This window comes from Solea senegalensis, linkage group LG7 (assembly GCF_019176455.1).
Source record: "Solea senegalensis isolate Sse05_10M linkage group LG7, IFAPA_SoseM_1, whole genome shotgun sequence".
Lineage (NCBI taxonomy): Eukaryota > Metazoa > Chordata > Actinopteri > Pleuronectiformes > Soleidae > Solea > Solea senegalensis.
The window spans coordinates 25,189,434-25,204,754 of record NC_058027.1 but is presented as its reverse complement, the minus strand read 5'-3'; the positions used below and the strand labels follow the sequence as shown (position 1 = coordinate 25,204,754).

General features: G+C 40.4%; 1 protein-coding gene across 1 annotated transcript in view; it reads left to right on the top strand.

Moving 5' to 3' along the window:
• cdh16 (cadherin 16, KSP-cadherin) overlaps positions 1 to 15,321 on the top strand; it is a 30,297-nt gene that overhangs the window by 328 nt on the left and 14,648 nt on the right. The window contains exons 2-9 of the mRNA XM_044031203.1: positions 682 to 724; positions 800 to 901; positions 3,390 to 3,524; positions 3,670 to 3,799; positions 4,610 to 4,768; positions 6,008 to 6,204; positions 13,342 to 13,467; positions 15,078 to 15,228. Coding sequence (XP_043887138.1) covers positions 704 to 724; positions 800 to 901; positions 3,390 to 3,524; positions 3,670 to 3,799; positions 4,610 to 4,768; positions 6,008 to 6,204; positions 13,342 to 13,467; positions 15,078 to 15,228 — 1,021 coding nt within the window. The 5' untranslated portion in view covers positions 682 to 703. The remainder of the gene's footprint in view (positions 1 to 681; positions 725 to 799; positions 902 to 3,389; positions 3,525 to 3,669; positions 3,800 to 4,609; positions 4,769 to 6,007; positions 6,205 to 13,341; positions 13,468 to 15,077; positions 15,229 to 15,321) is intronic.

Below are 15,321 nucleotides of genomic sequence, written 5' to 3'. Positions count from 1 at the left end.
GGTAGCTCAGTGGTAGATTGCGTCGTGGGTTCGATTCCCAGCTTTTACCAACTCTTCTTCTTCTGATTTAATTTGCTTGGTAACGAGTAACAGAGAGAGTCAGGGGAAACGTATTGGAGTAAAACTACACGATTTTATTTGACCCTTTCACACTTTGTATTACCGTAATATCAGGACTTTTGTTTGTGCCATCGGGAAACTCTATTCTAACAGTTTCTGAAAGCTGTGAAGTGCTATCAGCGTCTCTGTCACCAGAGAGGAGACACTTGGAAAAACGCCTTTTACATAAGTTCCCATTTTTTGGCCTGTTTTTGGACACTGAGACAAAAACTCAAACAAATGTTATTTTAAATGTGTTTTATATGCAAAATCTGGTGTTCATGTACAACTACAGTGTATTTTCCCCATTAAAACTTTTGTTTTTACATGCAGTAAATTGTAAATAACTGCCAGATGCTGTAAAAATGGGCAAAAGCACTGAATCACAGGATAATTTCAGGCCTTTTTATGGTTAAAATAAGCAAAATAAAAGTCCAGACGGACATTTTGAGGCTTCGGTGTCAAAGGGTTAAGTTAGAGTTGCTAGAAAAATAAATAAACATGAACAGGAATTGTGTTGACGTGCGTTGGGCTGAGGCCATGTGCTCTGAAATTCTGCAAACTCTGCATTCCCATTCACAGAGCGACGTCTCGAGCGACCACGATGCTGATCGCGGCTCTCGCAGTAAGATTTTCATTTTCACGAGCAAATGAATGCAGGGGCCAACACCACGAATAACATTGTCATCTTCCTCCACAGCTGGTGAGCCTTCACACATTCGCGCCACGTTGCTCTGCGGCCAACGTTAAAATCGGCGTCCCTGAAAACTATGACGGGATTTTCCCGTGGTATCTCGCCAAGGTGAGGCGTTTGTGTTTATTTGAATGTCACAACACATTTGAGACACCGAGTGAATCAGTTCTGGCCTCTTTTGTACCGACTCCAGTGTGTTTTAGAACGGATTGATTGAAAGTTAGTACAAAGCGATGAATGAAATTGGTCCAGATTCACGGTTGATGAGCAGTAGAGCCCTGCAACTAACATTTGGTCCATAAAATGGCATAAAATGTTGATAAATGTTTCTTACCTCTAAATAATGATGTTATCAAATGTCTTGTTTTGTCCACAAAGCGGAATTATTTCGTTTTTATGATTTATTTTGTTATGTGAAGCAAAGAAACCGGAAAATATTCACATACAAGCAGCTTTAAGAGCTAGTTTTCGTCGACTAATATTCATATTAATCGTTCATTTTAAGCAAGACTTAAAGGCAAGACTTTGCTCTTTTACCAAACTCTAGCTGCGAACGCTGATTCTAGATTTCCAACTCTAGTGTTCTGGTTTTCTTTAGTACTATCGTATCATTAAACGCTCCTTCATTTCTGAGAAGATTTCCACAATTCCCACATCGAAATCAAACATTCTCAGATATTTATAAACTGCTTCTGCAACACCTCCTCGCATACAAACTGAATTATAGCAAAGGCAGCAGCACGACAGCTCATTGCTGAATGTGAAGTAACAGGCAGACATGCGACACGCAAGCACACGGTAAAAGAATACGTTTAATACGAGATTTATCCTCTTCTTTTTTGCTAAGTTCACACACAAGTTGACTGAAAGTAGATGGTTTAAATGACACAGTTAAAATCCAACATATGAAATGGATTCAACCAACGAGGCCTGAAGGAAAATGAAGCCAGAATCACGTCAGTCTCTTTTCCTTCACCTCTTGCACTCGAGGTCGCAGACGTATGAACGTGCTGTCGTCATCGACCCCGACTATAATTACGGCTCACGGTGCGTTCCATGCAGGCGTCACAGTGCAGTCCGGCAGCCTGACAGTTCATAGATCACTCATAGTCTCGCAGCCTATGGATTTTTGAGCGACGGCCTCAATATCTGACACTTGTGTTCCTCAAACGGTGACGTCAGCTCATAATTTCAGCCTTTCTTCCCGACTGGTGCTATAAGTGCGTTTAAAAACACATTAATGGCCAGAACGGCGGCGTTGAATAATAGTCTCCACTTTTGTGTAATGAATGGAGAGGACATAATTGCTCCAGACTCCTTCAAAAGCACACTGCGTCGCTGCGGCAGCTTGTTCACGTCTCCTGTTATAACTTTAGTGAACGATCCTTTTAGCAAATCTTACACAGAACTGAATCACTGAGAGAGGGTTTTAACAGCTTTGTGGACTCCAGTGAATGAATGCCCATGATATTTTGAACTTTCACTTCGAGAAATCTGTACCTCTAAACCAGAGGTCTCAAACTCATGGCCAGCGGGCCACCTGTGGCCCCCTGGTTCATTTCAGTCGGCCTTCCACTAACTATAATGAAAACTGACAACTAGTTTTTCATTACAATTTTCTACATGTTATTATTGATTTCATTTTATTCTGTATATTTTTGTCATTTATAGATTTTTTGGTGAACTACATAATGTTCCATATCAAAACAAAGACTTTTAATTTGAAATGGTGTGAAAATATCATCATGAACATATTTTTTTTTTTTTTTACCCCCCAAACTTTTAGCCATTATTTTACATGACCAGACAAAACACACATGACCAGACTAGAAGTTCACTGGCCTGCAGGACATTTGATTTTGAGAGCCCCTGCTCTGCAAATGACTGCAAAGCTGCGACTGTTAGAACAATATTTTTGTCCTCACGCACATTTCAATACATTTCAATATTAGCCCTTTGAACACGGAGCATTTCGGCTGCTTTTTTCCCCCATTCCTAGGTTAAAACGTACATACAGAGGCTATAAGAATGTGCATTATAAAGTGTCAACCTATAAGACATCAGATTTTTTTATTTTCATCAACTATATAAACACGCCTGAGCAAAAAGGACTCAAAATGTTTCAAATCGGATTGAATTTGTGAAATTTGGGAAATGTGTCAATTCACTTGGCTCGTTTTTAATGAACAAAAAGAATAGAAAAACATGTCTTTTTTGTGACTTCTGCACAAATTATTGCTACTTCATATCACTGCTAAAAATGTGTTATAAAATGAATTATAACTTTGACTCAACAACACATTTTTTAAAGCCTGAATATGTGACCTATAAACACCCGTGTAACCCTAACGTCGGGGTTAGGGTTACATAATTACGAATATATATATATATATGGAAATAAAAGAAAAGTTTTTCAATTTGCCATGTATTGTTTTACTTTAATATATTCTATATTCTGTGTGCAGGATTCAGTTCTAGCATTGCTGTTGCTTTAAACTGTTATTTTGTTGCCACTGTGTATGAAATGTGCTATACAAGAGACCTGCACGCTTCCAAACAAAGATGTGTTATTTGTATTCCCCTCTCTTCTCCTCAGCTCCACAGCCTGCCTGTTAACTACAGTGACCTGGTGGTGTCAGGGGACGATGAGGGAATATTCGGAGTGGACGCTCAGTTCCTGTATGCGCTGAAACCACTGGACAGAGAGAAACAGCCATCTTACTCCCTGCAGGTAGCGTTTTTCCACGCCTCTCTTTGCTCCTCATCATGTAGGTCCACATGCTCACGGCAATCACAAATCATGTCTGAAGAAGTGGTTGTCATGAGGGTCTCATGTGAAGGCTGCCGCGAGATTGAGTTTTGAGCGTGTGCCGCAGGTGTCCTTCAGAGCGTCGATGCAGCGGCAGAGCTTCACCGTGGAAGTGTGTGTCAACGACAAGAACGACAACGTGCCCACGTTCATCGAGGAGAGCATGAGAGGCAGCGTGCAGCTCGGGCTTCTCAAAGGTAAAAAAAAAAAATAACACAGAGGCTCTGATGTCACCGTGTTGCAAGTGAATACAAATACTATCCATTCAGTGAAGCTGGAACAAAAGGGAAAAACAAAGCAAGATGAACCGTAACTTGTATAAGAACAAGTCGATTCCGTCTTCTCAGCCATGACTTCATCCACATTTTCTTGCCGTTTTTTCAGCACCAAACATCTCGCGCACAAACCACAGCTATTAACGTTTTTAAAATCAAATCGGATTAGAAAATCCTCTAGTGTCTAGTGTCAATCCATTGTCAAGTGAGTTCCCCCAAATTCTTATTAAGCCCATTAGCGCCACACGACTCTCTCAGTATAGCAATGTCTAGATCTCATGTCGCCCGGTGACATTTCCTCACTGCACCCAGGAAGTGATTCCTTTTATGCAAAAACAGTCAAAAAGGCAACAGCAACACTGAGCTGGTAAAGTGTAGTATGACATGAAATCCAAGGAGAGCTTCAAACGTGAATTCTACTGCTGTATACACACAAGCGCTCCCCCAGTCAGGTCTGATAGTATTGCTTGACAGAGCTTGTTTTGAGATAAAGGACGCAGCAAACAAATAATGTCACATCATTTCTGTTTATGATGTCTAATTCTTTTTATATATATCATAGTTAGGTTATTTGTCTGTCTTTGTTTACTGGAAGTTTATTTTCATTTTAATTTACATTAAATGGGGAAACAAAGGGTGACTTACTGGAACCAGCTATGCAGTATATTGTCAAAAAGACATGTGTGACCGAGACGCTTGTTTTTCTGACGCTGCACCACCTGTGTTCGTCAGGAATCCCCTTCATGCAGGTGGAGGCGGTGGATCGTGATGACCGCAACACTGCCCACGCCGACCTGCGCTTCAGCCTCATGGAGCAGACGCCCCGGATTCCCTCCAGTCAGATGTTCTTCATCGACTCCATCACTGGAGAAGTTTCCCTCACAGAGGAAGGTCAGTCCCGGCCAGTGACTGGAGGGAAAGTATTTTATGAAACACTGTGTTTTGTCTCTGAGGAACAGTTTTGTGTGTGTGTGAGCTGTTGTGTTGTATCTCAGTGACGTCAGAATGCAGCTGCAGGGCTTAAGAGACAGATTTCTCATTTTTGCTTCATTTTTTGCTTCAAGTTGCTTGTTGCTGAACCACTGTTCTTATTTTAAAATCAGATCATTGACACTAAGATTGCTACCAATAAAAATGTAAATGACCACATTGCAAATATATCATTTTAAATATAAGGAGTAACACAAAAAATGTCAATAAAAGAGACAAGAGTTTCACTACAAAGTATTTTAATGTATCCAGAGTAGCCTCTAATTGGTCAAAAAAGGGGAAAAACGTCCTTCATTGAAAGAGATGTTGCTCTTTGCTTAAAATAACCCTGTTGTAATCAATCTTTAGATTTCACCTTTAAAAATAAATAAATAAATTAGATTTGTATTAATTACTCCTTAGTCAACTGATCTAGTTGCTATTCTACTTGCTAATTTGAATATCAAATTTATATCATGTGTCTTGTACATAATTGATAATTATGAAAATTTTGCTGGTATGTACTGCAGCCTCGAAATTTCACCGAGTTTGTATCTATGACAACGAACAAGGCTCACTGATTCATCCTCATTTTTATTAAATATTTAAATTTTGTAAAGGTTAGTTTTATTTGCCGTTCCGTGTCTCTGAATATACAGTATGAGGCAAAATGAAAGGAATGTATTAAAATATGATACGCACCGTGTAATGATACTGAGTTTGCCAATAATAATGAGAGCTACGCACACACACAGGATACCGTGTGTGTGTGCGTGTGTGTGTGTGTGCGCGAGCTGATGCTATTTCTGTAGCTGTGGTGTTGCCCTTTGTTACAGCTTGGCAGGAGCTGCATGACTTTCATGCCTCCTGGTCTCTTCCGGCCGACATCATTGCCACTTTCCACACAGCAGTGAAAATTACTCACCTGATTTTCTCCTTTACTTCAGGGTCGGCTGTAACTAATGGTTAATATCGCCATTGCAGTGGGGGGGATTTTTATTTTATCTTGTTTGATTTCTCCCCAACAAGTAGTAAATTAAGCTGGTGGCTCAGAACAGTGTGAATGTGTGAAAGATGCCTTTGTATAAAAATGTAATAAAATGTGAAGAATCATTTTGAAATAAAGTATTCTTATGTCATGTAAACCACTGCTTCCTCCAGGAGCCTCGACTCTGGACCCAGAGATGTGTGGTCGATATAAGCTGTCGGTGATGGTGAAGGACATGGCGGGGAAGGCGAACGCTTTCTTCACCACCGGCATCGTCACTGTGGAGGTGACTGGAAACACCTGGGCATCGCCTGATCCCGTGAGACTGCAGGAGAACCTCCCGGGTCCCTACCCCATCCCCATCTCCCAGGTGAGGCAGCAAAACCCTGATCAGGGTGTGCAGAATTAGAAAATGATGTTGGTAATCAGTGATATAAGCACACGCTGTGTTCTTCCTCCAAAGGAAATCTAATTTCTCCATGTACTATATGGAAAATATTTGTTTAATATTTGCTTTTGTTGTTTTATTTTTTTTTTAAAAACTATATATTTGAATTTGATAATAATATGAAAGTGAAAAAAAAACTTATATATAATGTTTACTGGCAAATACAGGGCTGAATGTGTGGTTATTTTTTCCAAAACTGACAGTGCACAAAAAATAATCATTCAAAAAGTCAGTATTGTTCATTGTATCAGGCTCTGTTATCGCTTTAAAGAAAATCTCATATTTTGGATGTTTTTTTATGTTAAACTTGTATAACTACTATAAAAGTGGCAATAAAAAAATTGAAAGAATAATGATAGCAGTTTTAGGCAGGGTACTTTTTTGTCCTTAAAGTATGGAGTGTGTAGAAGAAACTACACTCAACAAAAAATGATAATGCAAAAAGATTAATGTTAATGCTAAGCAGTGACATATACCAGCCTGTATTGTCCCTCCAAAGGAAATGCAATTATCATGTAGAAAATGGAAAATAGCGCATATTTTGTGGTTCATTTTACATTAAAATAGTGTAGTTGCTTCTGACAACTGGCATTTTATGGGTTAAAATTCATTATTTTATTTAAAGGTCAGGTTTGATGTTGCTAATAAAAATCCATTAAAAGTGAAAATTAAAATGAAAGCATAATAATCATTGCACTGATGCACCTTTTTTTTTGTTACTGGTATTAAAAATGTTACAATGCTAAAATTATAATTTATTTAATGATCAGTTTTGATGTTGCTCCAACAGTTGAAAAAGAAGCAACATCAATATAATATGAAATATTTAATTGCAGGGATAAAAACCAATTTTTTTTAAACCACACCAGGCAAACAACTTGTGGGAAGTGCTGACATTTTTGTTAATGCAGTTCCAACTGTATATATATAACAATAAATCAAAACTCTGTCAATAACCTGGACTGAGAACAGTGGCATCATATTGCCAGTTGCTGTTTTTAGTGCCTCTTGGGTCCTTCTAAGTGACCAAATACTGAATTATTAATGCTGTGCAAATGCCATGGATCCTTTCAGGCTACCTCCCGACTGAGTCACGTTAACTCCCATGACCACCCACTCGACCACTGTAATCACCACCAGCACCACGACAAGTTCCACAATCACCTCGTAAAAAAAAGCCAAAACAGGCCACACGAAAAGCAAAATGCTTCACAAATGTCATGACATTCTCAGCGTATTGTTCACTGAACGTAACTGTTTTGATATTTTCTGACACATCCCGATCTGACTTATCCGAAGCGCACCATTACCAGGAACTGTGTCGTTCTTCTACGGTTTAAGTTTCCACCATCGAAATGTGAAACACATGCTCTGCTTTGGCTAAAGGGCAGATTTTTTATGAAATCTTCTGCAGATGTAGATTAATGCCCAAGAAGAAGCAATCATTAGATAGTGGGCGTGATCCAGATAGAGATATGTAACCATTTCTTTTAAAACTGCTTTAGATCTTGGAGATAGGGGAAACTGAGCGGCGTTGGTGGACTAATGACATAATGGAAAATGAATGACAAAGTGAATCAATTATTATTTTTGTAAACAAAGTGGTAAAAAGCTAGATCTATCTATCTGTCTGTCTGTCTGTCTGTCTGTCTATCAAGCTATCATTTAGCTAGCAAGCTATCATTTTAGCTAGCATGCTATAATTTTATCTATCTATCTATCTATCTATCTATCTCTCTCTCTATCTATCTATCTTTTAGCTAGTAAGCTATCATTTTAGCAAGCTACTGTATATATATATCTTTTAGCTAGCAACCTATCATTTTATCTATCTATCTTTTAGTTAGAAAGCTATCATTTTATCTATCTATCTATCATTTTATCTATCTATCTATCTATCTATCTATCTATCTATCTATCTATCTATCTATCGTTTAGCTAGTAAGCTATCATTTTAGCAAGCTACTGTATATATCTATCTTTTAGCTAGCAACCTATCATTTTATCTATCTATCTTATAGTTAGAAAGCTATCATTTTATCTATCTATCTATCTATCTATCTTTTAGTTAGTAAACTATCATTTTAGTAAGCTATATGTCTATCTTTTAGCTAGCAAGCTATCATTTTATCATTCTATCTATCTATCTCGTGTCTATTAATAACTTATGCTGTACGTCTATAAATAGCTCGAGCTATGGTATACGTCTCTTAATAACGTGAAACTTCTCAGAGGATTCCTTTTAACGTGTCAAAGTAAATGAACACATGAGACTTTTCCGGCGCTTCATTGTGCAGCATCTGAGAATCACAGTAGCCAGTACTCAGATATTACTCCACAATACCTCCCCCTCCTCCTGTTTTCTCCCACCTCCCCCACACTCACCCTCAGCCTCTCATCTCTCCTGTTCTAACAGCCCCTTCCACCCACTGAAAATGTGTGGATTCACAAGTGTAGGCGAGTTAGATTTTTTCTTTTTCTCCATATTTTATTTTTAAAAGGCCAGTTGAAATCGACAATATTTTTTTCTTTTGTTGGTTTAAAAACGTAAAATACACAGTGTATTTGATTTATAAGAAGAAATCATACTAGTAACTAATATCAGGGAGCATTTTCGTGAAAATGTTTCCCCCAAGCATGTTCCCTCCGTGTCCTCGCTTTTATTCCTAATTAAAAAATGTGTGAAAAGAACGAAAGATGAAGCCATTAAAAACCATTTTGTTACATTTATCCATTTGTACGCCACGATCCAGACTCTAGATCACTAGAAAACTGGATTAGGTGAGCGTGGCTGTTTTCCTGTAAGGGAAGCCTCATTTCGCCCACACTAAGTGATGGAACTGCTGTGCTCAGTAGGTGGTGGGACTCACCGCTGTGATGACACATACAGATATAGTCATGTTCAGAAGACCCACTCTATGGATCCCTCCTCCCCTGCTGTCTGCAGATAAATGGACTGGTCATGTCCACATGCACTCATCTGCAACAAATGGTGTACTGTCTGTCCTCGGAGTGACAATATCTTTGACAGATGCTGGAATTAGTGTGCGGGCCTTGTGCATCTCTGTGTAAAAGTCGTTTTACATGACCGTAGAGGACAATGTAATTACTTTGTTATACTATATCTGGACTTTTTTAAATACTGCACATGTTAACCTTTCTAAAGTGGGACAAACTCAGCCAGATAATGTGGTCGGGAGTTGAATTACGGTCCCATGTATTCGTTCAGCTGGACTCAATTTGGCTTCGATGCTCAGCACAAGTTCCTGTCCCTGGGCTGTAACACAGTAGAAGCAAATACACAGAAGAAGAAGAAAACAGCAAGAGAAAAAAAACGGCTAAAAATAGGCTGATGCATATTTGGTCTGACGAGGAGTCCAAATGTATGCTGTCATCTTAAATTTTGGGGATTTTTGTTGATGATTATGATCCTGCCTCTGTTCATCTTGAACAGAAATTTAAGAATTCACTTTTAACCTTTTATGGCTGTTTCTTTGTGTCATACTCCAAATCACTTCTCGTGTGCAGTCTGGATGTGACACGAGATCTAAACTGTGCTAAATGGAAAAAATACAAAGAGAGCCACATGGAGCACACTTGACGATGGTTTGAATGCAACAGATACAGTATGGGTTTATATTTAAAGGCTACACACTACAGTTAGTAGTTGGTGCTTGATATGGCACCAGTGGCCGTCAGCTGAAGTTGTTTTAGTCCGTGGTTTAATAGGCAATTGTAAACATGTCTAATGTTGCTTTTTCACTATTGTTGGAGATCAATGCATGTTTTCAGTCTTTTTTAACTGATCTACAGTTTGTTGCACAACTGACTCTTCCAGTGACGACACACTGACGTCTGTCGATATCACATTTTTAGTATAAAAAAGTACCAGGTACCAGCTACTATCACTATTGGAAAAGCAAAAAAAAGCCAAGCGGTGCTACAACGGTGTACTGTAAACGCGCCATAATATGAGGATCAAGCTTATTGTCCCCTAGTGTAGTGAGTTTATTGCATTGATTCCCTGCTAGTGCTTGTATACTGGAACTAGGACATATTCCAGCTAAATGTCATGGTTGAGCTATAACTGTAGCTCAACTTAACTGTGTAGGGAAACGTTGTGAGTCACACAGCAGAAGTGAGACAACTGTTAACTGTGAGCAATTTTGATTGATTCAATCATCATCAGAACAAAGCAATCTCTGTTTATCCTTCTAAATATAAAGAATCGGGGCGTTTCGTTATCGCAGATCTGCGTCACGGGGGGCTCGAGAGGTCCATGTCAGTCTGTCATGGATCGCACGTTTCTGAATGGCCCGGCCTGAAACTTTGATAACGCAACGCACGCAATCAGCGGAACTACTTGAACTCGGTAATGCAATCTGCTGAGTCTTCAGAGCGCGGGACAGCGCCTCGGAGCCTGTGAACGCATGAGTCAAGCCTCTTAACCACATTGAATTGTCAGTCTTTAGCAGACAAATGAAATGTGATTAGTTGCTGCAGGGTTGGTTTGAGCCTGGCCAGACCTCCATCACGGCCTCCTAATCAGCATGCAGTATTACTAATGACACTTGCATCAACACGGTGATTCAGCTGACGTTAGTCATCAGGTGTGACCTCATGTCGGGGTCTGAGCAGCGCTGACGGTACAAGTGCCTTAATCAATGTTTTTCACATGAACAATAAACCAGTGGTTTATTTATAGTCTGAAAGGCGTCAGTCGTTCTGACGGAACCATTTCACTCCATTCAGCTCTCTGTCGAAAAGTTTCGATTCAATTCTCATTATGGTAGAAATGCTCTGTATGATGTGCAGTAACCACCTACTGCAGTTGGTGAGGAAAGTGCAGCAACAACGAGCCGGAGTTTGCGTAACACTTAAAGACAGAGGATATTAGGATCTCATTCGGATGGCAGAGAAAGCAAGGCCCTCGCCTAAAGTACACATGGAAGACGAAGATTTGCCTCTCGTCTTGTCCTCTCCCTTGTGTCCTCTTCTGTTACACCAACTGTCCTCATGTCCTCCTTTACAACATCCATGAACCTTCTCTGGAGTCCTCCTTCAACATCCTTTTTCCAACTTTGTTTCCTGAGCTGTACCTTGAATATGCTGTCCATCCTGGTCACTCCCAAGAAAAAACTCAGCACCTTCGGCTCCACCTCCTGTCTCCAAGCCGTACATCAAAGCAGGTCTCACTACCGTCTTGTAGAACTTCCCTTTTCCCTTTGCTGCCATCCTTCCGTCACACATCCACCCTCTCCACCCTGCCTGCACTCACTTCTTCACCTCTCTTATGCACTGTCCATTGCTTTGGATGGTTGACCCCAGGGATTTCACTCTGCCTCTGCTCCTTTCATCTTCCACTTTCTACCACCTGTCTCACTGTCATTCACTTTCATTCCTCTTCTCTCCAGTGCATTACCTCCACCTCTCCAGGTTCTCTTCTACCAGTCTCCTACTCTCACTATACTTGGGTATTATATTCAAATCGTTTGTTTTTGTTTGTCTTTTTACACACTGAACCTTAAAATGAAGAGTATTTGTTTCTGTACAACCAGTACTGGGCCACACGGTTGGTGTAGTGGTTAGCACTCTTGCCTTTGCAGCAAGAAGACCCGGGTTTCGAGACCCGAGCATTGCATGTTCTCCCTGACCCTCATATGTGGAGGATAAAGACATAGAAAACGGATGGATGGACAACCAGTACTATAATTTGGACCACATGGGAGTGATTGTCTAGAATCGTGTGCAGCCAACCGTCCCAGTTCCACTACTGAGAACTATTTTGGGGGCAAAACTCTGAAGAAACTGTTGACGGGAGAGCATTTATTGCCGTATTGCAGAACTTTAACATTAAAGTGAAGTGAACTGTGGCCAGAAACAACACTCCAAATACAGTAAATACTAAGGTTGCTCTGTGTAAATAATGGACTGTATGCTAACTTATTCTTTAGCATCTTAACTTTAATTTGCTGACAAGAAATGGCAGGAAATCCGAGATTGTCCTTTATACCTAGTGGATTGTGTCAGTGTGTTATGCCATCATGACATCTCTCTTATGTAAGCCAGCAATTGCGGCTCTGCTCCACAGAGTCAACAACACTTTCCACTCGCTGCGGATCAAAAACAAGCCGTCGCGGAGACAGAACGTGCCCTGCAAATTTAAACATCAACAGACTCAAAACAGATGACTTCACCCGTGTTTCTCCACCGAGCTCTTTTTATAGACGAGACGGTGGTGATCATTTATCAGGTCTTTAAATATATAACTTCTGAAGTCTGGAGGCAGAGCGTAGCGGCCGCGCTTTATGAAGTGGCTTCGTGTATACAACAGCGCGGCGTTGGGGGTCGCCATCTCCAAAACACGGGAGGAGTGTGTGACAGCGTGTTGAGGAGATACAAATGCCCCCGGGTGTGCATCAGCTGTGCCGTGACCGGGCTCCTCTCCTTGTTGGGTGCTGTTTGATGGCTGCACGATGGCCACAGCACTTTCAACTCCACTGCACAGCTCTGTGTCTGTGAAGGGCGCTGTAAACCAGAGTGGAAAATCCCCTTCAGCCTGCATAGTTAGTTTTGGCTGCGCTCTCTCTGTTCCACATCATTGTCAGTGCGTTTGGAATGGGTTCTTATCATGTAAACAAAATGTTAGCTTAGCTTTGGTACTCACACATCATGCAGGCCCTTGCCGTTTCAAAGCTTTCCAGGTTTACAGTGTATTCATGGGGGTGTAAAAAAAACAAGTTGTAGTAACAGACACATTGTCTTGAATGTACTCTGAACTGATAAACATTCCATTTTTTAGTGTCATGACTATTTAATTTCTAAATGAACTCAGAATTCATTTATGTCCTGTTCTCTGAAATGCAGTTTTATTTTTATATTATGGGCTTCTTTCATATATACAGTGTTAAAAATGTTTGTTTTTTGCCACAATGGAAGAATTTTATTCTAGCCCCTGTATCTAGCTATATAGTTAGACTGCATCTCAATTTTTCATATGTAGGTGTACAGAGTTTTCTATTCATATTTTATGGGGCGTATTTATGTGTGTTTATGTAGGTCAAATGGAGTGGAAGTCAAGCCGAGTACAGTCTGGAGGGGGAGTTTCCAGAGATGCTCTTCACCATCAGCAGAGAAGGAGTCATTTATCTCAACGCCCCTCTGGACAGAGAGACACAGGACCAGGTCTGTACAACAACTGGAAACTAAACAGCACCAGATCACCGCAATAAATGTCTTGATGTGTTTAGGAGCAGCACATGGTCTACACCGATCCTGCATGAAGCACCTTGTCTGAGCTATGTAACAGTATGTAATAGCAGTGTTTCTGAAACGTGACAGAGCACCATCAAAATATTAACCATGTAATAAGGATGGTAAGTTAAATATATGAACTGTTTCCATCCAACATTTGTCCCCAGATTAAAGACACACACTTCCTTTATTCACATTATACGCCATTTAAATTGATAATCAAACATAGAACAATGTTAATTGTAATTAAAAGCCCATTATTTTGCCCCTCTCACCAGATGTTCCATTTTAATTGCCAACAGAATAACACATTTCCTTCCATTGATCCATTTTCTATAATTTCCTTATATATTAATGATCCTGATGGTGTAATTAAAGGGACTCCAGTGACACTAACTTGGGAACAATGTGGAGCACTGAGCACAAGCTGTTTTATAAATAAAACTTGATGTGATTCAGGAGCCCGAGCCCCAAACCCAAAAGGAACAGCTCTGTTTCTTGAACATATCCTGCCCTTGGCAAAGAAAATATCGCATTATGACAGGGATTACAAAGGTAAAGGTTACTTTTCAAATCATCTTTGCTCGGGGCTTAGATAAGGGTCATTATTCGTGATAAATTCCCACTCAGCTTTAGGCCTTGAGACCTTTAAATGGCTCAGGGAACAGTACATTCTAGCTCAAGTGGCCAGAGAACCCCACACAGAAAGACTGAGCTTCACCAGTGGATTTAATTTGTTTTCAAAACCAATGTTTCGAGCAGGTTGCACTTTGCACTTTGACGTCAGATTTAAATTTATGTACATAAACGAGCTAGTTCAACTCAAGCCAGACATGTTTGTCTGACTGAGATTGTACCAAATTGAATTTTGTCAACGTGGGACTAAAACCCAGATGATGTGGTTTGGAGTATAATTACTATTGCATGCACAAGTTCAATTGGACCCAAACTGGTGGGAGGCGTACTGGACATGTGCCACGAATTCCCGCCCCCGGGCTTTGACCCCGAAATAACGGGAGAAACTGTTACACAGAAGAAGGAGGAGATGAAAACAGCGAGGAAAAACATGGAGAAATCCAGACCAGTGCGTTTCTGGAGACTCTTTGGGGAATTTATGCTCTTTCAGCTGGAAGAATTTGATGTTTTGAAGTTAATAGTAGTAAAAAAACATGGACTGGCGCTTGACATGGCAGCAACTAAGTCTCCAATTTAAGTGATATTGGTCTGTGATGGAAGAAGTCAAACGGAAAATGTCTAATTCTAACACAATATCTCTACCTATAGTGTAATACATTGATTTTGTGCTCAGTGCTAGTCCAAAGATTGTGATCTAAGTCCAATTTGGCTTTTTACTGATTTCTTTGTGGTGGTTCTATGAAAACACCCAAAAAGCCATAGCTCCCCATTCCCAGCTGAACTGCACATTTGAATGTATGTGAAATGTGAATCTAAGACCGTGACCATCTGCAGCTGACATCAACTAAGTGTCTCTACAACACCCCGGAGGACAAAACCTTGTGTTTCTGCCTTTATCTCTTTAGTTCCAGATCAGCATCGTGGTTGAGCGTCCAGATGGCAGAGAGATTGCCAAACCTGTGGAACTGAGGGTGATGGTGGGCGACACCAACGACAACAGACCCACCTTTCCGCAGGCGCAGTATCACACTGTGGTCAAGGAACTGGCCGCTCGAGGTAACTGGCAGCTTCTTCTGTCACAAAGAATAGTTGAGCTATGGATTCATTCATTACCAACAGAAGGTAGCTTTGCTCTGACGCATGAGAACC